The sequence below is a fragment of the Astyanax mexicanus genome, chromosome 7 (assembly GCF_023375975.1).
Source record: "Astyanax mexicanus isolate ESR-SI-001 chromosome 7, AstMex3_surface, whole genome shotgun sequence".
NCBI lineage: Eukaryota > Metazoa > Chordata > Actinopteri > Characiformes > Acestrorhamphidae > Astyanax > Astyanax mexicanus.
In genome coordinates this window covers 26,684,485-26,711,849 of record NC_064414.1, presented here as the reverse complement: position 1 = coordinate 26,711,849, position 27,365 = coordinate 26,684,485, and the positions used below count along the sequence as shown (strand labels likewise).

General features: G+C 38.7%; 1 protein-coding gene across 1 annotated transcript in view; it reads right to left on the bottom strand.

The window, feature by feature from the left end:
- The window catches only part of atrn (attractin), a 135,717-nt gene extending 112,002 nt beyond the window's left edge, over positions 1-23,715 (bottom strand). The window contains exons 1-3 of the mRNA XM_022684934.2: positions 23,267-23,715; positions 10,346-10,429; positions 2,508-2,621 (exon numbers count right to left, since the gene is read on the bottom strand). Of these exons, the coding sequence (XP_022540655.2) occupies positions 2,508-2,621; positions 10,346-10,429; positions 23,267-23,493 (425 nt within the window). The 5' untranslated portion in view covers positions 23,494-23,715. The remainder of the gene's footprint in view (positions 1-2,507; positions 2,622-10,345; positions 10,430-23,266) is intronic.
- Positions 23,716-27,365: the final 3,650 nt, after the last annotated feature.

Here is a 27,365-nt window from a genome sequence, read left to right as displayed (position 1 = left end):
GGTACCTTAAGGAGCATCTTTCTCTCAGATTAAGTTATTAGTCATTTTGAGGGAAGAGTCTTATTTTTCATGTTTAACTGTTACAGTAGGATAGAGTTCAGTTTGTTAAGGCTCTAATTGTTCTATTATTTTGAACATGACTGTTCCTGTATTTTTTTTTATTATTTATTTTGTTATGTGGCACATTGCTGTTTTAATAGTGGACACTGCTGCTACCAAAAAAAGCCACTAGATGGCATTACATATAATTAAATTATTTAAATTTGACCATTAGTGCCTAATGTGGTGTATTACAGATCACTTGTATCACTTTGCATCACTAGAGAATCGTGACACCCCTAGTATCTACTTTTTGTGTCAATAAAAATATGACTTGTTTGATTTAATTGCCTTAAGTGACATTGAATTTCCTGTGATGTGAACATTGCGCTGGCGCACATCATGATGACAATGCACAAACGATATATTGTGCAGCCTTATACTAGTATTTTGAATGACAACACTAATATAGATATAATTGCATTTAAAATGTATTACATTCAAATATCCACTATAAAAAAAAACTAGCATGTTAAGAAGAATAAGTGCAATTAATTGCAGTTAATTAAAGAATTGTGTCACGATTAGATCACAGTTTCTCTTTGCTTTCATGAGCTCATGATCTATGATTCTAGAACTGAAGAGACTAGAACAGGAGCTAAAGCTCTGGACAGCTTGACATTTCATGCTGACACTAAAAGAGCACCTGCAGTTTGTTTTGTGTTTCCAATTCTAATCAGCAGTATTTTGTTAGCGCTATTAGAGCCATTCGAGTGAGTTACATTGCTGACGGCGATGAGAGAAAGCTGCAAATCAGCGCACAAGGGGAGAAATGAAGGAGAGCAAAGCAAACAAACACCACTCTCCAGAGGGCACACACCCAGAGTAGCCTCATTTTTCAACAGCAGCCTTTACTTAAAGCCTAATTCTAATGGAAAGGCCCCTTAGCCCTTTGCTTTCTGTCAGGCTGCACCCTTGTGGGTACTCTAGATTTTGCCTGCTATGAGAGATTAAGTGTCTTACAGAAAGACGCAGACAAACAGTAAACATGTCAGCAATCTGTTGAAGATACTGTGGTGTGTAGGGTTGGGATTTAAAAATTCTGACGGTATTTCCAAACAACGACAAAATCTGATGTGCCAAATTTCTGTTCTGTGTCTGGCTAACACATATACAGTATTTCCAAAAACATCCAAAGTATCCCCTGCATTTGGTGATATGAGGCTTAGATGGAGCTGCTCAGATGTGGAAATCCATGCTGATCTCTATGCTCTACTGTTCTCGGATTAATCTAAAGACCTGGCTTACTGGTACACTGAGGGTTCCTCAGTCTAGCGCTGTCTGTGGCATTAGCTGCTAACCGCTAATGCTGCTGAACCCAGCCTTAGTAGAAACCTGGAAATGTAAGCTTACTGCAAATAAACTGAAGCACTTTACTCACTAAAATGAGCAGTTTTTAAGAGAGAAATCTATGTACATTTACATCCAGCGCTTGTTTGACTTTGAAAGAAAAGTTATTTATTATTTTTTTTTTTTTAAGAATTACAGTTTTGTTTTTACTGAGAGGCTTCACCCAGCAGCGAGACCTGCTAAATTAGAAGAGGAAACGTGGCGACACCCCTGTTTCTTACTAGTTTCGCTAATGCGCCTTATAATCCAGTGCGCCTTGCGTATAAAAATAGAGCAGAAAATAGACATTTATTGATAATTACAATTTGCCTTCCTATCATAATACTAGTATGGATCCAATCAGCTTTAGGCTAATGACATAGGTGAGATAGGTTTGTAGGATCCCTAAGAATATAGAATTTAGATGCTGGAAAAGAAGGAAATGGGATTTCTGCTGTTTCCAATATGTGCTTATGAACACTTAGAACAAGATCACAGATCATGTTGCAAAGTACCTTCATCTCTTCAACATCACCAGCATTCTGATGCTTTTATAAGACCAAGCTTATATACTCTACTAGGTGTACAGTAGAATCGATGCAGGATCTTGAACTGTAGTGCAACCCTTAGATCCCTTAACATTTCTAAAAGATTCTGGAACTTCTTATCCCACAGTTCATCATTTAATAGTATGATCAATCCTTTTGACTATGGAAAGTTTAGTAGTAAGGAAATATGACGACTGGATTTGGCATCCTATCACACAGAGCTCCGGACCCATACTTTCACTAATTCAGAGGTCTGTAGAAGCCATGGAAATGACTGGAGAGTTTTAAGGCCCTAAATTGTTTTCTTAAACTTAAGCTGTTTCATAATTCCATTTAAACATCTTTGCTCAAGGCTCATCCTACACACTGTCCTAGTTTACACCACAGCAAAACATCTCACTATTATTATAGACTCACTATATTAGGAATGTGGAAGATGTGTGAGAACAAAAAGGTGTGAGACATTGACCACATAAAGCTGATCCAACATTAACAGTTTTACACAAGTTTACAAAAGCATCCTCCATTTACCTGAAAGCAGCCAGTAGAGGAGAGTAGATGGAGTCTCCATCGTACACATACAGGTGGTCCCAGCTGCACTCTGTGGCGAAATGCTCGAAGCGCAGCCTCAGAATAGAGTTAGTCCTGCACACAGAGTGAACACAAACCATCAGTGTGTCTTGTTCTGTACACATTGTAGACAAAAGGAAATAATGCACAGAAAATACCATGTTTATATTTATTTCATGTAATCACACTTTCTAATTCTGATCACATGATCATAAATGCAGCTATACAGTTTACTCAAGTCACAAATTAGCAAAATTGACACACTAAAGAGGCTGCCAGATATACAGACAAATTATACAGGGTTCATACCATATGATTATTAAAACATCAGTGCAGACAGGGCCAATAAACCCAAATATATCAACTAAAACTATAATTAGGTCTAAAATGAATCAGATAAAATGCTGACACACAATCTTTAATAATAAAATGTGTGTCAGATCATGAGAGTTCTATTATGTAGGGCTAAATTACTGAAATAACTCTGAGCTATAGCTCAAAATAGATTTTCTCCACCGATAAACTAAAGCACAAAGATTTGTAGACCAAATTTTCATGACTTTGTGTGTTTTTATTTTTTCAAAACTTATCCTGGCCTGGAAATTCCTATTTTCATGATCATACAAAACCTGCTATACTAAGCCTTTACAGCTTGTACCTTTCAGTTCGAAAACAGCCAGTTTGTGAACATAGTTAAGTTTGAGAGCATGAACAGTAATGCTGAACACTTTATTACAGTTTAATTATATAAGCAACGTGAATATATATATTTTTTAAATATGGTTAAATTATTTTAATAGAGCACACAAACATCCTTAAAGAATAATTCATGAATTACTTGTTAGAATAATTAACTAACTAGAAAAAAAGATTAAAATCAATAAAAACTAAACAGTAAGACTCATTTCTCTTCAAAACTGAATGCATGTTTGGTTCCTTGGCTTCCAAAATTAAACGCAGAAATCATTAAAACATTGTGCTAGATGCACTCGCACAAATTTAATTTAAAAAAGGAAATTAGATTTAGAAATTAAGTAGAAACATTTCATATGAATTTACTTAAACAAAAAACTCATAATAGGACAAATATATATATTTTTTTAAAGAACATCCACTTCATACCATTCAAATGTGGCAAGCATGAGAACAATCCAGCCTCTCATCTAACATCTATCATCTCGCCAAAAATAGCTGGATGCAGCAGTGGCTAGCCTCATTATACTTATGCAGCAATCATCTTCCCTGTCTAGTTCCAGATGATTAGCCAATGATTCAATGAACGCATGATGGCTCTTTGAATAGCTGGCACTGCCGGCCTGCCCATACCACCATAGACATGTTCATTACTGAGGTGTGTGGAGTGTTTATCAGCAGGTATGGTATGTTATAAAGGTGTCAATGTCAAACCAGGGTTTAGGGACAGCACAGAGTCAAAACCAGAAAACCAGAAAACAGAAAGCCTAACATTAGGGAAAGAAAACAGTAAACCCAGGGCCAGTGAGAGATTAACAACCAAATGAGAGGTTCAGTGATAGGAACAACACAAAATCCACAATCAGAATCAGTAGTGATAGATAGAGAGATAGAGAGATAGAGAGATAGAGAGATAGAGAGAGAGAGAGAGAGATAGAGAGATAGAGAGATAGAGAGATAGAGAGATAGATAGAGATAGATAGAGATAGATAGAGATAGATAGATAGATAGATAGATAGATAGATAGATAGATAGATAGATAGATAGATAGATAGATAGAGATAGAGATAGATAGATAGATAGATACTTTATTGATCCCCGGGGGGAAATTCTTGAAAAGCAAGGACCAGGACTGGTGAGAGACCAAGCATCATCAGGACTGACGAGAGACCCAGCATCATCAGGACCGGCGAGAGACCCAGCATCATCAGAACCAGTAAGAGACCAAGCATCATCAGAACCAGTAAGAGACCCAGCATCATCAGAACCAGTAAGAGACCAAGCATCATCAGAACCAGTAAGAGACCCAGCATCATCAGAACCAGTAATAGACCCAGCATCATCAGGACTGGCGAGAGACCCAGCATCATCAGGACCGGTAAGAGAGAGCCAGCATCATCAGGACCGGTGAGAAACCCAGCATCATCAGGACCGGCCAGAGACCCAGCATCATCAGAACCAGCGAGAGACCCAGCATCATCAAGACTGAGAGGAGACCAAAAATCATCAGGACCGGCGAGAGACCCAGCATCATCAGGACCGGTGAGAGACTCAGCATCATCAAGACTGGTGAGAGACCCAGCATCATCAGGACCGGTAAGAGACCCATCATCATCAGGACCGGTGAGAGACTCAGCATCATCAAGACCGGTGAGAGACCCAGCATCATCAGAACCAGTAAGAGACCCAGCATCATCAGGACCGATGAGAGACTCAGCATCATCAGGACCGGTAAGAGACCCAGCATCATCAGGACCGGTGAGAGACTCAGCATCATCAAGACTGGTGAGAGACCCACGTCATCAGGACCGGTGAGAGAGCCAGCATCATCAAGACCGGCGAGAGACGCAGCATCAGAACCAGAAAGAGATCAGAAATGGTAAGAGACGCAGCATCAGGACCAGTAAGAGATCCAGCATCAGGACCAGTTGAGAGATCCAGCATCAGGACTAGTGAAAGCTCCAGCATCAGGACCAGTAAGAGATCCAACATCAGGACCGGTGAGAGATCCGGCATCAAGGCTTGTGCAAGATATTGTGTCAGCACTAGGTAAATCATGTCTAGTGGAGATCCAGCTTTGGATCCAATGGGAGCTCCACAAATAAAACCAGCATGAGATCCAGTGATAAGAAAAACAGAACACCTACCATCAGCTGTAGTAGAAGAGTTAGCACTGGTTTAGAGTTCCAGCATGAGGATTAGGAAGAGACTAATAACACCATGACAAATATGACGATAAAAATGATTTTTTTTATCCTCTTCTTTAAAGGCCGTTCAATTTTGCTTTATCCACCCATGGAGACGAACAATGATCTCCACATCCTTCAGCAGAGTGTAAAAAAATGAACAATGGTAAATTATCCAACAGGTCAAGGAAGAAGCATCAAATGTCAAATGTCCTTGGATGTGATGGGTTTTAAAACAGACGTGTTTCTGAATTTAGCCTCAGGCAGCAGCACACTGACCATACTGGAACCAGTTTACTGCTCCCCAAGCTGTACATTTTCTTTTCCCTTCATCAAAGCCTTCTGTGTCCTTGAGAGCCTGTTTCACAATTGTTTTCTGTGTTTATGTCTTAGCTACTCATTTTATAGCATGTTATTGCCTGGCCATCACTACTGGCACTACTAAGTGCCAATTTCCTCACAGTGGAACAAGGGCAGATTGTCTCCTCTCAGGGCTTTCAGTATGACATCATCCTTCTGATCAGACATAGCCTGGGGTACATTTCCCATAAAAAAGCAAAAATAATAGTATAAGGAGATTCTTTGTTCCAGACTAGCGACACAAAACTTATATCTATAAATAACTGTTTAGAGTTATGGTTGGTTTACATAGACTCATCATGGGCATTAATATCAAAGTCAAGTCAAAGTCAAAGTGGTTTTTATTGACATTTCAGCTATATACAGAGTACACAGTGAAACGAAACAACGTTCCTCCAAGGACCATGGTGCACATAAACACAGTGTAGACAGAACAATAGTGCAACAGTACAAAAGTGCAGACAGACAATACAACACAATACAGACAAAGAATAATAAATAACAAGACAATGTGCAAATTATGCAGTGTGCAAAAAAGACCAGGTGAGGTAGTAATTACTCTATTACACAGTGTGCAATAGAGTCCAGTGAGGTAGTAGGGTTTTTAGTGCTTTCCATTTTCTGGGGTAAGTGGGGTAAGAGTGTGTGTGCATGTACAGAAAAACCATCAGTTCAGTCTCTGCAGTTAAGGGCTCTGATGGCTTGGGGGTAGAAGCTGTTGCAGAATCTGCTCGTGCTGGACCGGATGCTGCGGTACCTTCTTCCCGAAGGCAGGAGGGAGAACAGTTCGTGTGAGGGATGAGTGGGGTCATTCACAATGCTGGTTGCTTTGCGGATGCTGCGGGTGGTGTAAATGTCCGTGATGGAGGGGAGAGAGACGCCGATGATCCTCTCAGCTGTCCTCACAATACGCTGGAGGGTCTTGCGGTCAGAGACGGTGCAGGTCCCAAACCAGGCAGTGATGCAGCTGCTCAGGATGCTCTCAATGGTCCCTCTATAGAAGAGTGTGAGGATGGGTGGAGGGAGACGGGCCTTTCTCAGCTTCCGGAGGAAGTAGAGACGCTGCTGGGCTTTCTTGGCTGTAGAGCTGGTGTTCAGGGTCCAGGTGAGGTTATCTGCTAAGTGGACACCAAGGAACTTGGTGCTCTTAACAATCTCCACAGAGGACCCGTCGATGTTGAGTGGAGAGTGGGTGTGTTGTGCTCTCCTGAAGTCAACAACCATTTCCTTTGTCTTGTCCACATTCAGGTGAAGGTTGTTGACTGTATACCAGTCTGTCAGCCGCTGCACCTCCTCTCTGTATGCTGACTCGTCGCCTTTGGTGATGAGACCCAGCACGGTTGTATCATCGGCGAACTTGATAAAGCTGTTAGAACTGTGTTTTGCAGCACAGTCATGAGTCAGCAGGGTGAACAGCAGAGGACTCTGGACACTGCCCTGGGGGGCCCCCGTGTTCAATGTGATGGTGCTGGAGGTGCTGCCCCCGAACCGGACTGACTGGGGTCTCCCCGTCAGAAAGTCCAGGATCCAGTTGCAGAGGGGGGTGTTGAGGCCTAGCGAGCTTAGCTTCCTGGTGAGGTTCTGTGGGATGATTGTGTTGAATGCTGAACTGAAGTCTATAAACAGCATTCTGACGTAAGTGTCCTTCTTCTCCAGGTGGGTGAGGGAGAGATGAAGGGTGGTGGTGATGGCATCGTCCGTGGAGCGATTGGGACGATACGCAAACTGCAGGGGGTCCAGTGAAGAGGGCAGTTGTGTCTTGATGTTCCTCATGACTAGCCTCTCGAAGCACTTCATGTAATATAACAGGGGTATTCAACTAGAATTCACTATGGTCCAGTTAGAGAAAATTTTGCCAGGCCAAGGTCCGGACCGTCGCTATTTTTAACTTTTAGTGTTATGATTCAGTATTATATACTGTATTATATACAGTATTATATACTGTATACTGAAAGACAAAACAAAATACACATACTAGTATATTTCAACAATATGTATTGTTTTAAAATTTAAATAAATTACATTATGAACCTATCATTAAATAAATGAACTTATCGAGTCTATTAATGTGAATCTGTATGTTAGCTTTGTTTCAAAATGCTTTATTTATTCTATTTAATTTTATTTATATTAGATTTGCGCCTGCCTGTCATGATTATTACATGAATGACAAATCATACAATGTGTGGAGAAATGTTTGTTGAACTTGACCAAAATATCAGCTTTTTTAAAAAAAACAGCAGTTTTATTTTATTTAATATTATTACTGTATCAGACTTTATTATGTAGTGTGTAAAACTAATGTGGGAAGTTGCCAATGCTTTTTGTCCCGTGGGGGTTGCCTTAGTTTTGAGGTAGGGTTGTTTTGGGATTAAAGAGAGCGCGTCTGCGAGCGAGGGAGGGAGGGTTTTTTTTCTTGCTGAGTTCTGATCAGGTGGAGTAAAGTGGAATATTTTGCACTGTTGTCTCGGTTGTTTCTTTTTAATTCCTCCAAGTAACACCGCTAGGTTACATTACTGTTAATATGTTTTTATTAAGGTAGTATTTTTATTTATTTTTCTGGTGCGCACCATCTGTATTAGCTTTTCTCGCTTTATTCTCCGACTTCTCACCGCCTGTCTCAATGCCCGCGTGGCTCCTCGCGCTCGCATCTGCACAGCAGATGAGGGCGTTTGGTGATTTTACAGCACATGCGATTGGTCTGTGTGCTTACTGCGCTGCACGTAAACCATAAAGACAATAAACGTTCCGCCGCTTTAAATGAATACGGTCAGAATTAAATCCTTCTCTCTAGTTTCGGTTTGGGTCCGGATCGGACAACGTCTGGGTCCGGACACGGACCGCGGTCCGCCAGTTGGTGACCTCTGTAATATAATATCATGGCAATAATGGCTTTCAGTTTCTTTGAAATGTTATTTGAACCAGTTTTTTTTTTCTGAGGCAGAATGAGTGTACAGCATCCATCTTTAATGAAACAAACACACATTTAGGTGCACATATATCTTTCATAATTTATTTGTTTTTTTTTTTTGTTGGTGTTAAAGATGCACTGTATGTTGTATACTCATTCAGTTATAGCTGTAAGCACAAGCTGAGCCTTAAAACTAAACAAAAACTTGCTGATACATTCAACTCACAAAGTGGTTGCTGTGGTACCTCATGTTAAAGGCTGAGCATCACAAGTGCATCTGTATCATTAAATCACAATAAACTATGTGGCTGATTTAAAAAAAACAGTTACAGTGTCAATTTCTCGATATCTGTGAGAGGAGATGTGTAGAGAAAATCCAGCAAAATAAGATAAATGTGAACCTTGAATATTACATCTCTTTTTGTTTGTTACACCTTCATAATAACACCAGAAATGTGTAATTACCAAGCAATGGGGGCCTTTGTTCATTCTCTCACTTCCCATTTCTTATTTATTACCTTTATTACAGATGGAAAAGTACCTTTGTACCTTTGAAAACAGATTTTATTTGTGGATTAAAAGATAGGAAAGCAGATATATCCTTTTTTTTACTCCCAAAGTAAATTCAGAAGGCAATTTCAGATTTTATTGCACTGTGTTTTTATGTTACTACATTATTCTTAATTATTTAAATAGTTTATAATAGAATGCTCATATGGGGACATTACATTTCTGCGTCTCTGCACCATGATACTTCTTTTTTTTTTTTAAACATCAACCCTTTGGCCTCATATGAAGACAATGTGTGTATATGACGACACATGACGACATTAAGCTCAGTTAATGGTCACATGACATTAACCTCAATTGATTGAAAATCATTTGGCAGGAATCCCAGTCAAGCGTTTCTACAGCCAATCCAGACTCTCTTCCAATTTTAAAACGTCTGAAACTAGATTGTTAACTTGTTTTTGTATTTGGACTAACTGGGTTCTTCTGATCCCGAATGAGGAACAGCAGCAGGAGCTCCTCAGATAAAGTGCTGTTCTCATGTTTCTCCAGGCAGGACAGCCCAGGATCTTCACACTCCACAGAGAGGAGCTACTTTTACTCCAGTGTATTAGCTTTCTATGTCTTTTCTAACATTAGCTACCACGCTGTATCTGCTTCTTTGGCAGTGCTGTTCTATGTGGCACTCTGCAGCACCTCTAGCGTTATGGCGGTATGTGGAAATAGACAATATACTGGTTTTAATGTCCCCTCTGGTATACGGGTTTATCCAGCACTACTCGTTAGGTCCTACTTATCCCAAATAGCTAGGAATTATTAAAAATGCAAGGGAAAAGTCCATGTTCCAGAAGGATAATGTTATGTCTTTCTATATTAAGTGCAGAAAGGTTATAACAATAATGGATAACTGTTGTGTTATTGCAGTTTAATAGTTAAATATTTTTGAAAACACAATAGAAGTGATTCTATCATGGTAAGCTTGTGGTAACATTCATACTGGTAAACACTGTTTTAAGACTGCATGTGCTCATGACACACAGTCCCAAAATAACCAGCAGAAACACCCCAGTAATGTCCCTGTTTCTGCGTGAGACAGACGCTTCAGCAGAACAGGGAAGGAAGTAACAGAGAATACTCACTGTCCCTCTATAAGCCAGGTGCACTTGGTCTTGTATTTGTAGTTTCCGGGTCCATCTGACAGATATCCAGAAGGTCCAGTTAGCCTGCGGAAAAGATTAACACAAGAATATCTCAATAACAATCAAACTGTAAACACACCTCAGAGGACAGAGCAAAACACAGCCTGAATCAGGAGCCAAAGTCCAGCTGTAGATGACCTGCTGCGTAATTCACCACACCAGCACTCATCTGATAGCGTTTAAAGACTGACAGTAAAACACAGCGCTGAAGGTTTGTGGGTTCAAAGTTTTTCAGTGAATATGTAAAAGGTAGGTGGTGTGTTTTGAATCGGAGCCAAACGCCACCAACATAACAATGATACGACACAGAACAGCGCTGTGCTCCTGGAACCACTGTTAGATAAAATTATTACAAAGTTCTAGAAACACTCCATGAGAGATCCAACAATACTGAAGGCGTGTTTTAGCATGGCCTTGCTGTATTCCCAGAAATGCCTGCCTTATTTTCTGTGTTTAGAATTTTGCATTTTCTGTAGTAAAATAAAAGAATCTAAAACAACAACAACAAAAAAAAGAACCAAGGTATGCAACATAATCAACATAATCATCAAGGTACAGACATAACCAAAAGCAAAAGGATGTCTGTAGGGAGGGAGATCAATTCACTGTCTGGAAGCATTAGCTGCAAAAGCCTGGTCACCTTTTTACTCTAGTGTAGTTCGAGGAGCAGTCAGCAACTCTTGATTGGAGGACCTTAGAGATCTTACATTATTAGCGTATTTTACAGCGCATCAATAAACATCAATTTTTTTGCTCCATTTTCATACATAAGGCACACCGGATTATAAGGCGCATTATAAGCGACAATTGAAGGAACAGTAAGCTTAGATTTCCAATGTTTTAGTGCGGTTAGCAGCAGCACTAGTAAATGCCGCTCAACAGTGCTACAATAAACAACCCTGAGTGTTCCGGTAAGTCAGGGCACTATCAGCTAGCAGCTAACATGGTATTCATGCAGGCTAAAGTCCAATATACTCACCTCTGAATGGTGAAAGAGCTAGTGCTAGTGATGTTTCTGCCACAGGAACACAGAACTCTCCTCTCAGGACATTAATTAGCCGCTAACGCTAATACTGCTCCAGCCTCGCTGCTAAAGAGAATCTTAATGGAAACTCATTTATAACATTTATACTTTATGTACTTCAGTGGAGTGGCTTTACTGCTCCTTACAAACTGACTGTTGAAATTCATACATAAGGTGCAGCAGATTCACCAGCAACCAGTGAAGAGAGGGCAGCACTGGGGTAAAAAGGTCCCAATGTTTTGTCCTAGTGAAAAGACGGGTTGTGAACATTGTGAACAAGTTACTGTTACTGAGACACGTCTCTCAGACTCAGGCAGGTGAACAGGGCATTACACTAGTCCAACTGGGAGAAGACAAGGATAAATAAGGATTTCTGACTTTTCGGTTTGGTCTGACCAAAAGAAGCGATCTGGGTGTGGATCTACTGAGCCACGGTCCATTTCGTCTGCAGCGTGAAAGCACTTTTACAGATGGTTTAGACATTCAGACCAATTACAGGAAGTTGAATCAGACTTTAAAACAAAGCATAGAAAAAAAAAAGAATACGTGTTGTGCTGAAATCAGACTTCCCTTGGTGTGCAGGTGCATCATGCATCAGTAAGGACATAAATGCTTGGGCTGGGAATAATTTATGTACTGTAACAGTAGATTAACCCTAATTATAAAAGGAATCTTAGGATAATCTTTTACACTCATTCTACTGGGGGGCGAGCGTGTACATGAAGTGGAGTCAGATTCTGACAGAGAGCAAGAATTGGTCACAACACCTGACAAAGCAACTCATAACGAACATTCAACAAACTATTTAAAATTAACCAGACCAAACATATACAATGTAACAGACACAAACCTTGGTGCGAATTCTGGTCAAGACTTTCGGGTGGTAAACACTTGCCTTACTTGCCTTACAAAAAAAAACTTGCCTTACTGTTGCTAAGCAAGCCTGAAGAAGCTTTTTATTTGACTAGTAAAATTTACATTGGGATTAAAAAATATATATTAAAAAAAAGAAAAATCACAGCCAGATTTCTAAAAAGTGTAAATCCCCCCCCTCAGCTGAAAGGAAACTGATTCAGATGGCCAGGAACCACTCAAGAACCACCAAGACAAAGGCTTGGCAAAGATCTCCTCACTGCCCAGGGCATTTTTTTAGCATTTTTTTCCTGAATCATTAACCTGCAGTTAAACTACATAAAAAAATCTTCATTTGAACATCTCTATTAAAATAATCTCTTCATTTATCAAAACCTAAATGATTTAAAACGCCCACGAGATAACAGCATATAAGAGGCACATCTTAACAGTTAGAACAGGTGTCTGACAGAAGCAGTCAAAACTGTCTGCAGACTTCAGTTTAAAAGGCAAAGAGAATAAAATAAAGGCAGGCAGAGCAGCAGAGCACCGGGAGCTAGCAGCTTCAATAACAGAGCTGCTCCACAAAGAGTGAGGGAAGACTCTGCTTTATAAAGCTTTCTCACAGCATCCACGAAACTCCACAGGATGTGATGCATCAGTGCGGCGCTGGAGCTCGGGAAGGAATGTGCGTTCCATCTATTTAAAGAGTGTAAAGAGGAAGGAGACAGTGAGCGTGTGAGTGTTGGTATGTTTATGGGACGGGACAGACAGGCAGTGTTCTGTCATTCCTGCAGCAGTGTAATAAACGCTGTCTATTTATTACAGCAGATTGCGTTTGTGATAATTTAGTTACAGAATGACTAAGTTGGCTATGGATTACAGACACAAGGGCGCTTAAGGAAAATAACATACAGGGCTATTCTTCAGATCTGGTCCAGATACACATTCCTCCCTCTGTCTGTTTTAATGACCCACTTTCATTGAGAATAACTGCTTTTATATAATTCTATTAATGGCCAACCACTGATGATGAGGGAATGACGACCATTACAGAAACGAGCCAAACGTCGCCCTTAATGAGTCTCACGCACAGAGACTTGGTATAAAGAGAAAGGAAGTCCAGCATTCATGAAAACTGATAGCGATTAGTAGTTTTACACTTTATATTACGATTATAACGATTCCAAAATGGTGTGTTTGTTAAGTTTGTTTACCAACTCAATACTAACAGACACTATGGCAACCAACAGGAATGCACTGAATATTTAGCAACAGAAATTATTTGACTTAAAAAAATATATACATATATATTAAAAAAACTTTGTGATTGGGTGAATAAGATAAAATGATTGAGTAACACATTATTTATTCACATTAAAATACACATTATCACTAGGGGAGAAAAAAAAAAGAAATACTAGGGTTGGGTATTGCTACTAATTTCCCACATTAATTAGATTCTGAATCACAATAACTTGAGTCATTCAATTTAACTTGGAACTTCTCAGGAACTTGAGTGTCAAGACTTGACTACCATGCTCATCAACATTCTTTTATCTGTGATTGATTAATCAAAATGAAGGTGTTAATTTTACAAAGCCCCAATTAATATACATAATATACAGGGGTTGGACAATGAAACAAGGGGTTGGAGAAGCCTGGTGGCCAATCTTCATTAATTGAACATTATTGCACCAGTAAAAGCAGAGTGTGAAGGTTCAATTAGCAGGGTAAGAGCACAGTTTTGCTCAAAATATTGCAATGCACACAACATCATGGGTGACATACCAGAGTTCAAAAGAGGACAAATTGTTGGTTCACATCTTGCTGGCGCCTCTGTGACCAAGACAGCAAGTCTTTGTGATTTTGTATCGAGAGCCACGGTATCCAGGGTAATGTCAGCATACCACCAAGAAGGACCAACCACATCTAACAGGATTAACTGTGGATGCAAGAGGAAGCTGTCTGAAAGGGATGTTCGGGTGCTAATCCACATTGTATCCAAAAAACATAAAACCACTGCTGCCCAAACCACGTCAGAATTCAATGTGCACCTCAACTCTTCCACTAGAACTGTCCATCGAGACAATAAATTATTGTGGTCTAAAACCAGGTGTTTAAGTTTCATTGTCCAACCCCTGCAAATGCATTAAATAAGTCATTTTCTATTTCATTACTATAATTAAGCTCAGATCAGATTATGGGTAAGGTTTTAAAAATCCAAACATGATTAAAAATATTTTCCTGTTTTTTCAAAGTTGGATTTGGGTTTATTTGACATGAGGAATAACAGGTGGATTAAGGACCTGCAGTAAATACTGATTTACTGATACTGAGTTGCTTTTCTACTGTGGGGCTAAATGATCACTGAGGTTGTGCCGTACTGTTACATGCAGGTGTGTGTAAACCTGATTTTGTTTCTATTTGTGGAGTTGCTTAATCAGGACCAGAGAGCATAGTAGATAATTAAATACAAAATGGAGAACTGTGTTTTTATGCCGCTACCACAAGCAGCAAAACTGCGAAGACAGCTCGCCCAGGAATCCAATACACAGGTCCCTCAGTCTTTAACCCCTCCCACTGAATGGTTCTATGGAACCAGGTACACTTCGCTAATCATGCTGAGAACACGGGGCCCAGTCAGGTTTGTAAGCATTTAGTGCTTAATAGTGCCCAAGTGGCAAAGCCAGCAGAACGATCATACACCCTGCTCAAAACCCTCCAGCCCTGGAGTAGGAAAGCAGCTAATGTGTGTCAATGATTAGTAATTTATAATCAGGTGACTGGGAACACAGGAACTGTCTCTGAGTGGTTTGTGCTGGTTGATTTCGTTAAAATTCAAATATTAAGACATACAAACACAGCAGACAACAGCTAATCCTAACTTAAAGTTGTAAACACAGAAACAAACACTTCAAAAATAAGGAGTAAACCAACAAGACGTCACACCCAGATTTAGGAGGTGAAAGAGCTGCAGAAAGAGAAAGTTAAAAGTAGCACCGATACAAGTGTTTAAACTGCTGAGAAAAGAGGGAGAGAAGATGAAGATGATGGTGAAAGAGATCTAGAAAAACTCATTCACACATTTATTTCCAGTAGACTAGGTTACTGTAACAGCCTCCCCAAAACATCTATCAGACAACTGCAGCTTACTCAGAACGTTGCTGCCAGAATCCTAACCAGCACCAAGAGGCAGGAACACCTGACTCCAGTGCTCAGATCATTACAGTGCCTCCCGAGCAACTGGAGAAGAGAGTTTAAAATACTAAAAACTGCTCCTCGTTTATTAAGCACTGAACGGGTTTAGACCAGAATCTTTGAAATGCTAAAGAAATTCCGACCTGTTAGACTAAAACCAGAATTTAACACTGTGAGGAAGCTTTCAGACATTATGCTGCCATCAGTTGGACCACATTTCCAGAAGCTGTGAAATGTTCTGCTCAAACTGTAATCTCTTTTAAGAAGCTGAAAACATATGTTTTTTTCTGACCTTTCCACACTGTGTAAATTGCTGGTCTTTGCTACTTTTAGTACTTTATTTTCCTTGTCTTGTTGCTTTTTTAGTTCTTAGTTTTCATCACTTGTACATTCTTTTAATTATTAAGTATTGAAGTTTTCTTTTAACATTGTTCTGTATTAGTTCTTAAATGTATTTCTTATATTCTATTTTATTCATTATAATTCTGTTTTGAAAGTCATATTTTGTATATCGTCGCTGTCCTATGAAAAACAAGTATCTCCATTTCTTTGGTGATTTTTAGTTAACTTCATAATTTAAACAGACAAACTGTCCCTTAAACTGTGCCAAAATTTCTTGATTAACGGACCAAAAGAAACTCTTCAAAATTACCTGAAATAAACTCTTTACATTGACTTCCATTGGAAGTTTACAAGGTTTTTTATCTCCCCTGTAAAGTTACTGTTTTGGAGATAAGTGTTTTTCATTGGACAGCGACGATATATAGTTTGCATTACTTTTTATTCTTTTAATTATAATCTTTTAACTTTCCTTTAAACTTATTCTGCATTGAATCTTTAATCTTTCTGTAAAGCACTTTGAATTGCCTCTGTTTATGAAAGATGTTATCCAAATAAACCTGCCTTGTCTTAAAATAAATTAGTCACTGTTATGAATAGTATAAATTATTAATTTCAGTTTCATAATATTCAGAGCATCCCTAGTGCAAACCCTTAGCAATGTAATGAAAGTGGTTAGCGCTAGTAAATACTGCCAGACAGCGCTAGACTGAGGAACCCTGAGTGTTCCGGTAAGACAGGACGCTATCAGCTAGTGGTTCATCCCACATATACCTTTTTTTAACAAAGTAAAGGTGCAGACTACAGTCTGATGTCCTCACCTCTGAACGGCAAAAGAGCTAAAGCTACGGTTAGCGGCTAATGCTAAAACTGCTCCAGCCTCGGTGCTGGAGAATCTTCAATGAAACTCCTGTATAACGCTGTACTTCAGCTGAGTGGCTTTACTGCTCCTTACAACCTGACTGTAAAAATGTATACATAAGACGAAATTTAAGGATGTTTAGTGTATAGTACGAAAAATATGGTTAAGTCATTTCATAACATGTTTAATACATTTTAAACAATTTTAATGATCAGTTCATTAATCAGAAAAGGAAGAATGAAGCTTTAAAGCAGTCACTTTCTGCACCAACATGTCAGTTTTGGCATAAGCAACTAGTGGCTCACTATCAAAACATGTGCCTTCATGTCAGACATGCCTGGGTTCAGTTGTTTCTGAGGGCTAACTGTTTATGTAGGACCTGCATGTACACGTTCCCTCTCTATAAACCTGAATAAACATGTTCTGAAACATTCCCTTTCAACAGCCACAACAGAAGAAGTGGAAAGATGATAACTGGTTGTTGAAACAGTGACTGGGTCACTGATACTTCCTATATTTATACTTTCTCCTTTAGAGCAGACTGGGATTTAATACTCCACCCTCCATCAGCATTCTTTTATATGAGTCTTTATTTACACTAACAAACTACTCAAAAACACCAGAACTTTCTGTTCAAAAAGTCAAGTTTAAGTATCATTTAAAGCAGGTCAGTTTCATTTAAACTCGTGTTTTCCACATGATAGTTAGTTACAGCTTATCTGTGGCAAAAAGGCTTTCAATACATTGGTTGGGTAAAAGCACCACACCGCATGAACAAGAGCGCTAATTACCTGCTATACCTGTTATAGGTGGATGCTACATTTCAGTATCTGTGTGACATAATTATCTCTGAACAAAACATCAGCCAAACGCTATAAATGTAAATGAAGTTACTACTGCAATAATTGCTCATGGACACACTGCAATGCGTAGGTTTAACAAATAAATAGAAATTGGCCTTAACCCTAACCAGTCCTTTGGTGAAGTCTTAATGGCTACCCACTTTTAAAGACAGAGAGACCAAGAGTCTGGACAGAGTGTCAAACACAAACTGTGAACGTGACAGTCTTTCTTAACAATTGGATGGCTTTGGGTTTTAATCTCACGTGTATACAAATGCCATGTGCACAACGCATGCATGCATGCATGACAAGATTTGTGAACTAGAATCTTGCTACCAAGGCTAATGCTGCCTTCAAGGCCGCAACACAAACAATTAGCCTGTTCAAAGTGGTTTTGGTCCAAAACAACACAACAACCCTCAGAAAAAATGCTTTTTTTGTTTACTTCTTTTTTTTTTTTTTTTTTTTGCTAACATAGAGTAATTAAATTCACAATAGTGCTGCTAGTATGACCAAGATTTTGACCGTTTCACAGTATATCACTGTTTTTTTATTATAATAAATGTATTCATATATTTTGCAGGACCGGGCTTAAATATAGCTTTGTGACTTACTCTACTGTTAGGAGTTCTTATAATATGAAACACTAAGGCATTAAATTAAGTCTTTAATTAGTATAGGGTTTAATTTGACCCGCAAAATTACAAAATATATAAAGAAATCAGACTTCATTAACAGAAAAACAGCTGAAGAATTTTAAAAATAGACCTTAAAAAGAGGCACGCCAACAACTTTAACATAGCTTCCTTTACTAAACTAAATATTTTAAATATTTCCATATATATTTTAAATGGTCTAAAAATACTCCAAATTTAAGTATTCAAATAGACATTTCTCAAAAGCTCTATTGCACAAGTAAGACAAAATTTTAATAACAAATACTTTTAAATATTTTATTATTTTTTTATATGACTTTGATATGAAGGCAGCATGATACAAGTGAGCTTGAACCTCTTGTATTGCCAGTTTCGCTAAACTGTTTAGTCTTAGCCTCAATTTAAGGACTAGGACATGGTCTCCAAGAGTTTACTGAATTGGACAAAATCCAAAAACTAAATCATTTGCATGACTGTAATGGTAATAAATGAATATCCATTTATAGTAGACCTCAAAGCTAAAGCTAAAATACCAAGAGAACACAAAGTCCCCAACATTCGAAGGCCATCAAACTCCGGAGAGCTCATTCACAGATGTGCACAAACACGTAAGAGCCGACAGAGTGGTGGACAGTGTGGTACTTTGTGGCCGTATTTGTTTGAATGTCCCATGATGTAGCGACAGATCACATCCTCAACAACGAGGGTCAAAACCTCCTCTGTCTCTCTGAAAACATGGCTGGCTCTATGATTGACACCACATGATCGTTTGGCTTCACTCACTGTACTTTCAGACAATATGGAGCTGACTTCACCTCAGCCAACCCCACTCTGAGCACAAGCAGCCCCATCAATAACCCCTCAGTGCCACGGACCACAGTCTAACAGCCTGCAGCTCGACACACACACACTTAAAACGCATTATTCCAAAAAACGCTGCCAGTAGCCTATTGTCACACTGCAGCAATAACAAGCAGCCTTTTAAAGGTCTGGTTAGAGCCCTCAGTCATGAGAGCAAGACTTCATTGAGATCAAAAAACAAAAGCATCAGTTCCCAGGATACTAGTTCTAGGACATTTTCACACTGACTGCTGATACGATAACCAAGCCAGCATGCTAGCTAGCTTGCTAGCTTCTTAGTACAGACTGTGTAGTATGACTAGCTTAGGTCCTGGAACAAGACCAGAGATTATTTTTATCCTTTACTTAAAGGACCATTAAGGATTAGACTTTCTGTAGTAACTCATACCATAATCAGGATGGAACATCCGATATGAAAAAGCACTGTCAGCTCTTGACTTTTCTTTTTTTTTAACTCTGTGGTAAATCACAGAAATCTGTGCAGGTTTTAGTCTCCAAATCTTTTCACCGCCATTCCCTCAGTCCCATTTCCACACTCAGGGCTGCCAGGTAAAGACAACAGCACATAAACAGTGTGCTGCAGCCATGGAAATAGGAGAGCTGGCGATTTTTCTGCTGAACAGGTCATCACTGAGCTTCAGTAAGGTTCGCTAACCATAGCCAGGTAATTTACCACCACCACTAGTGTAGCAGTGATGGACATTTTGGACACTGAAACTTATACATTCACTGATCAGCTGTCGAGAAAGACTGACTCGTTGTCTCTTGCTATTGTGTGATGATCTGGCAACCCACGTGAGCCTCACATCTTAGGAAGAGCAGGTAGTGGCAGAAAACTCTATTCAGTGTTTGGAGATCGGACTCCTTTTGCTGTTTCACGACGCTGCTCGCATTTATTACTGAACAAAATGTACAAATTGACAGCAAGTGTGCGAAAAAAAAAAAAAAAAAAGGCAACTCCAATTTCAAAACACTGGCGAGAGTTGTCTGCCCCACCCCCTTCTGCCCAGATAAAAAGTTTACAGGGGTTGCCAAATAGAGGTCACTGAACCTACACAATAAATGAGAGGAAGAAGCGTTCATGAAGATAACTAGCAACAAATAATGCTCTATAAGTTGAGCTGACATCTGTGCTCGCAAAGTTTTTATTGCTTACGCACTACAATCCAGCTCCAGCAGAACTTTTTATAACTGTCACCTGTTAGCTAACAGGCTTGATGGACATTAGTCAAAGACAGATGCAGCTCAGTGCTTATCTACCTGTCCAGATAAAAAAATACCCAGCTCAGCATCCATCTTGTAGTCCTTCTGGGTTCCAAGCTGTGTCCATCTATTAACACATTCTCAATATTTACTTGTGTTATACTTTGTCTCTGATCATAAAGCCTTTTAAAGTTGGATATCACCTCAGTGTTGTTTCTGCTGAGCCAGTTTGCTTGCTCAATTCCAACTAAGCAGGAAGCTGTTTAAGCCTGCTATGGTGTTCAATGCCTGGCAACCCAGTTGTGGAAATTATGCTGCCTTCAAGTCCAGCTCGAAGGATATTACTCACAACTTTGGAGCTTATAAATATGACACAATTCTATCAAAGTGGTTTTGGATGGAAACAACACAAACACCAAGTTTCAAATATTGATAATTACAGCAAGCAAAACAAACTCAACTCAAAGTCAGGGCTTGCTTTATAGAAATAATTTAAGGTGGCAGCATTTATATGCATATGATATTTCCGACCTGAAGGCAGCATAAGACTGGGGGGAATGGGAGGTGGTTGCGATCAGAGGCTAAAACACAACATGACTTTATAGCAGTATAAGAATAACAGATTTATGTTCTGTAATAGACAATTACAAGGCTGTAACTAATGATTATTTTGGTTGTTGACCACTCGGTCGATTACTTTTACAATTATTTAAAGATTATTCATGCCATGTTCTCCTTCCTGTGGCCACGGCTTCTGTTTCAAGCCTTTTCTTTGCTTTCAAGATGATATAAAAAACAAAGTGTGGAATTTAAATGCCCTTTAATGCCCAGAAGACATTTAAATGTGAAATAATGTGATATTTAGTGAAAAAAGTTGTAATCTGTTATGTTTGTCACTTTTGGTGACCAAGCCAAGTATTAAATGAGCAAGTGAACAGTGCTCAACTTTTCCCTATTGCATTTCTGTCTTCAGCATTTTGTGTAATGTAGTACAGTTTAACAATTAGTTCACACTGAAGTTTGGAATGGACAATTTTTATAAGACACACTGTTGATTATGTTGAGTAAACAATGCAGCCCTACTGCTGTCAAGAGATGCCTGTGCTTAACTGAGAACTAAACATTGTTATTAATGTTTCCTTAATAACTGAGAACACATCCTGCAGCTTACACTACACCTAGTGAGCCAGCTATCTATGTATCTACACCACTGTAAACAAACAACACTGGACACAAGGCAGCTACCTAGTAAGATAACTCCTACCTGAAGGCAGCATATAACTGGGGAAAGGGCAGTAGGTGGGATCAGAGGCTAAAACACAACATGACCTTAAAGCAGCATAAGACTGGGAAATGGGCAACAGACGGAATCAGAGGCTTGAAGAAAAAAACAAAATGAAATCTGCTCTGTAATGGACAATTCAAAGAACATACTGGCTGAAGAACTGCTGTCTGCAACTGGGCTACAACTAATGCTTAATCCAAAAAAGTAATCAGCAGAATAGTTGAATAGTCAATTAATTAGTCAACGAATATTTGTGCTCTCAATCTCTGCTTCCTGTGGGCATGGCTCCTGTTCCTAGCCTTCTCTATCCTTTCAAAACTATATAAAAAAAAATGAACATGGGATCTAAATACTCTTTTAATGCTCAGAAAATGTTTATATGTAAAATGTTGTGATATTTAGTGAGAAACTGTGTAATCTGTTATGTTCGTCACTTTAGGAGACCAGGCTGAGTGTAAATAAAGTGAATGAGCAGCTCTCAACTCTCTAAAATTACATTTCTGTGTCCTGCACTTTGTGTAATGTAGTGAAGTTTAACGATTGGTACAAAATAACAGTTATAGCAATTGACAGTACACCGAGTTAGCCAGCTAAACCTAAAGGCAGCATAAGACTGGGGAATGGGTAGTGGATTTTTTTTCTATTTATAAAGAAATAAAAACAGAAATATTCTCTGTACTGGACAAATCAAAGAACACATTTGCTGTAAAACTGCTGTTGACAACTATTTTGCTGATTAATTTTCTGAATCGTCAATCGGTCAATGATTATTCGTGCCATGCTCTCAATGTCTGTTTTTTTATGGGTACTGCTCCTGTTCCTAGCCTTTTCTATCCAATCAAAACTATAAAAAGGGCTGAACGTAGGATCTAAATACTATTTAAATGCCCAGAAAATGTTTATATGTGAAAAGTTGTGATACTTATATATATATATATATATATATATATATATATATATATATATATATATATATATATATATATATATAATCTGTTATGTCTGTCACTTCTGGAGACCAAGCTCAGTGTAAAAGGAGTGAGTGAGCAGCTCTCAACTCTCTCATATTGCATTTCTGTGTCCGGTGTCCAGGACAAATTAACAGTTAGTCCACACTAAAATTTGTAGTTGAATTTTTTTTATATATAAGAGACACTGTTAATTATGTTGAGTAAACAATGCAGTCCTACTGCTGTCAAAAGATTTCTGTGCTCAACCTTAAAGCTAGAATGTAGAATGTTTCCTTAATGACTGAGAACACATTCTGCTAATTTTAGTACAGGAGAATAATCTGTATTTATATATTAGTAATTTAAGATGTACTATGAAAACCTGCAGTTTACAGCACACACCTAGCGAGCCAGCTAACCTATATCTGTATCTACACCACTGTAAACAAACAACACCAGACACAAGGCAGCTAGCTATTAGTTAACCTTAGCTAAAGAGCTTATCTAACTTTAGCAGCTCTAATTTCCCTTTCTGTCAAAAAAACAAACAATTCAGCCCAATTCCACACAATCTAATCGGCTTTACAGCTCACAGACAGACTGAAGGACCCGACCTGCAGCTCTAAACAGACAGCAGACAGTAAGCTGGGTTATCCAGCGTTAGTTAACGCAGTAAAGATACTCAGACAGGCTCCGCTGAGAGGCAGGCAGGTCTCGGCTGTTGTGTGTCTGGTTGGTAAACCCTGGCCGCTCTCTCTCTGCTGCTGCTGCTCTCGGTTCTCTTACCTGAAGCGGCCGCCGCAGTGCTGGCACTGATCCCCTACCCAGCCCGGATCACACAGGCAGTTCCCGTTGGCCGGGTTGCAGCGGCCGTTCACGCAGGTCCTGTCGCAGTCCTTCGCCTCCGCAGCGGCGACCATACACACCAGTCCCCCGAGCGCCGACAGCACCAGCAGCGTCCGCAGCTGAGGCCCGCGGCTCCGGCCAGCGGCCCTCCAAACCTGACCGGCCATCCGCGCGAAAATGGCTGCTGACTGGGAGAGTGTCGAGGCCGCTGAGCCGCTGCTGCTGCCGCTGAGAGAGCTAGTGAAGGACCGGCTGGAGGAGGAAGCGCGGGGCGTGAGGAGTCGCTGGCGGCCGGACTGAGCTCTCTGTCCCGCTGTTATCTTCCCTCTCCTCCATTTACATCTACAGATCAGTATCGCCGCAGTGACACACAGCGGATATGACGAGCGCGCCGATCCACACGGAAGTTCAGAGCCAGTCATGAAAAAAAAAATCAACAGATAACAATAAAAAAAACTAAACACTTTCTAAAAAAATAAAAATACAGAATAAATAAAAACTATTTACAAGTATAGATATAGTAAAAGTATAGAATAACAAGCCAGATAAATAAAACACTAAATAATAAAAGAGAATAAAAAAATACAGAAGATATACATAAAGTAATATAAAATAGAATAAATAATTAACAAAATATTTAATGACAAACCAGATTTATATAACACAAAATAAAAAGATCCGACAAACAAAATCAAACAAATGAAAAAAACAGAACAAATAAAGTATAATATTTAAGAAACATTTTAATAACAAACCAGATTTATATAACACAAAATAATAAAGAGAAAGAGAAAAACAAACAGAACAAATAAAAAATAAATAAAATCTAATAATTAAAACTTTTTAACTATTTAATAACAAACCAGATAAATATAACACTATTAAAAAAAAACAAAAAAAAACAACAGAACAAATACACATAAACTTAAATAGAATAAATAATTAACAAAATATTTTCAACAAACCAAATTTAATATAAATATATATAATAAAATAAAGATAAAGAAAAACAAACAGAATCTGAAAAAACGGAAATATACTACACTAAATGAACAAAACAGAATAAAAGAAAAAAATACAAAAGAAAAACTAAACGGTGTCAAAACCATAAAAAATACAGAATAAATACAAAAAAAGAAAACTGAAATATATAAACAAATACATATATACTGAAATATAGAATAAGTATCTACCTACCTAACAGTAATCTGAAAAATATTAAACTAAAGACTGAAATATGATAAATAAAAAGTTACACAATTATATATAAATGTATAATGTTATGAGCTGAGAAGGTTTTTACTGTAGTACAGAGCTTAAAACATAAAAAGAACCTGTTAAACAACATTTTGTTGTCATGCTGTCCATTAAATACACCTGATTAAATTGCATTAATAATTTGGATAGCCTTTAATAAGACACACTTAAAGTGAGACAATTAAAAGTGAGATGTAATCTTTTGGTTTTCCTCTGTCACTGCACCACTGATCCCAACAAGAAACTTTAAAAGGCTATCAAAAGGTCTAGACTTAAAGTAAAATGAAGCATTTAAATTTACCCTGAGTCACATGATTCTTGGCAACACTGGAAAATTAATGGAAGTGGGCATAGCTCATTATTAGAACCACTGAATGTTTTTTTTTATTTTTATTATGCAGTCTTGTAAATGAGCGGCACCCTGTGGTGTTCAGGATTAGCTTATGTTAAGCATTACATTAAAAAAAGGCAACAGAGTTTTTCAAGAACACTTCTGATATCCCACTCCAGGGTCTAATTTAGTAATCCTAGAAATCAGAGAAAACTATAGAACATTAGATCATCGCCTGCGGTCATTCAGTTTCCTGTTCAGTTTAGGTTTAGCTGAAACGAGTGGTGGGTAGCAGCAAATTCGTGATTCTCAGTTCTGCTTTTTAATAGTCACTGCTCTGCAAATCCTCTTCCAACAAACACAAAAGTGCAAGACAATAGTCCTTCAGCATCAGGGCTGAGGAACACTGCTGATCAGCACAGTTCTAGCAGCGTTTAAACTGAAAGATTATTTAGTTCTGGACCTGGAGGGCTGCTGGTGTTCGGCACTGTGCAGTGATTTCCTGTTCAAACACATCTGATGCAATTTAGCTGTGAACTGCCAGGACTTGTGACTAAGCAGGGAAAGTGAGAAACTGTGAGAGAAACCATCCTTTTAAGAACAGAATTAAAGATTAAATTAAACAAAATTGTTCTAGACAGATGCAGGAGCTATAGTTAGTCAAAAGCCATAACCGGAGGGCATTCATTTCTCAGAGGGACGACTGTGAAAAATATTTCACACTTCTACTCAATGATAAAACTCTTGCATCCGGACTGCGGTTAAAAAAAAAAAAACAGGTGTTTTTTGTTTTGTTTTGTTTTTTGCTTTTCTCGGTCACATGACATCGCGTTCAGTAGCTCCTCCATTTCCACTCGCTCTTGTGTTTACGAGGATCTCTGTGAAAACGGCGCCCAAATGTTATTACAGTGCGTAGCAGTGAACAAATAGCTATTTTATTAAACAGGAGGAGAAGAAACTCAAGAGATGTAGATCCAGACGGGACTAAACTTACCAGAAATCCACGGAGGAGTTTAGCAAAAAAAACGGTTCATAATTCAGCCTGTATGGCCATTCCAGACAATTCCGGACAAGAATTAAATCACAGAGGACCCCCCCATAATAGAGAAAATTTCCCTAGGACCCCCTGAGAAACTAATCTCATCTGGATAGGGCTTACGCAAAAGCTGCCTTCTTCTTATCATGTTCTAAAGATTGGAAATGTTTATCTATAATCATCTACAATCATTTGGATATTAAACAGTCACCGGTCCTTACTAATTTTTAACATATTAATTTTATTTTATTATATATTTAATATATATTCTTAAATATATTGTGAAATAATTATATCATGATTTTGTTTATTAAACTATTTTTTAATTATCATTTAGCCTGCTAACATGAATTTACCCTTTCAATTTTAATGTTATTGATGCTCAGACATGCAGTTATGTCTCAGACAGGTATGTAAATAAATACAGGTGTGCTTTAATTAGACATTGAGTCTTTCCACAAGAGGGCATAAAAGTGCTTCCCCCTCTGCTCTATAAAACGGCATTCAGACGCTACTTTTTTATAGTGCCACTATCTGAGAGATCATTGACTGCTATACATGCCTCTACAACAGACACCAAGACATTTTGCTCAGTTCATAGACTTTGAGTTCGTCATTTTGGCGAACTGTCTGTCATCTAGACCGTCTGTCAGCCGGACATCGTTGCAGTCATTTTTGCAAGGGAGTCGTGAAGAAACCTTGACCTGCTGTTGGACGGAATCGTGTCCCCTCAGGAACAAATCCAGGTTGTGTTTGGAATAAATAATTTACTGTATTTTTCCCACTATAACAGCACCCTTAAAATCCTTTAATTTTCCCCAAAATCATCAGTGCTCATCATAATCCACTGCAACTTATGTATGAATTTTACCAGTCAGGTTGTAAGGAGCAGTAAAGCCACTCCGCCGAAGTGCAGCGTTATACAAGAGGTTCAGTTTAGTTCTTCAGCACCGCGCCTAATGCAGTTTTAGCATTAGCCGCTAACCGCTACTCTGTCCGTTCCGCGGACAGAGTATATTTTACTGTAACTGTGTGTACTTGCTCTAAGGGTTCCATTTACTAGCGCTAACTGCAGCTAGCAGTTAGCCACAATGCTAATGCTGCTGCACCAAGCCTTAGTGAAAATCTAAGCTTTTAAGGAACTGCTTTACTTGCCCATACAAACCGTTTTCATGAGAATGTGTAGATTACCATCCATTGCTTGTTACGACTTAAAAAAATAACAAATAAAAAAAATTAAAAATCAAGAATTACAGTTTTGTAAATATGGTAAATATGGCAACACCCCTGTTACTTACTAGTGCAGCATAATGCACTTTATAATCCGGTGGGCCTTATAGTGCCAAAAATACACACATTCAATTCAATTAGTTTAATTTCATTCCAACAACTCCTTTCAAGTGTATTATTTTTTG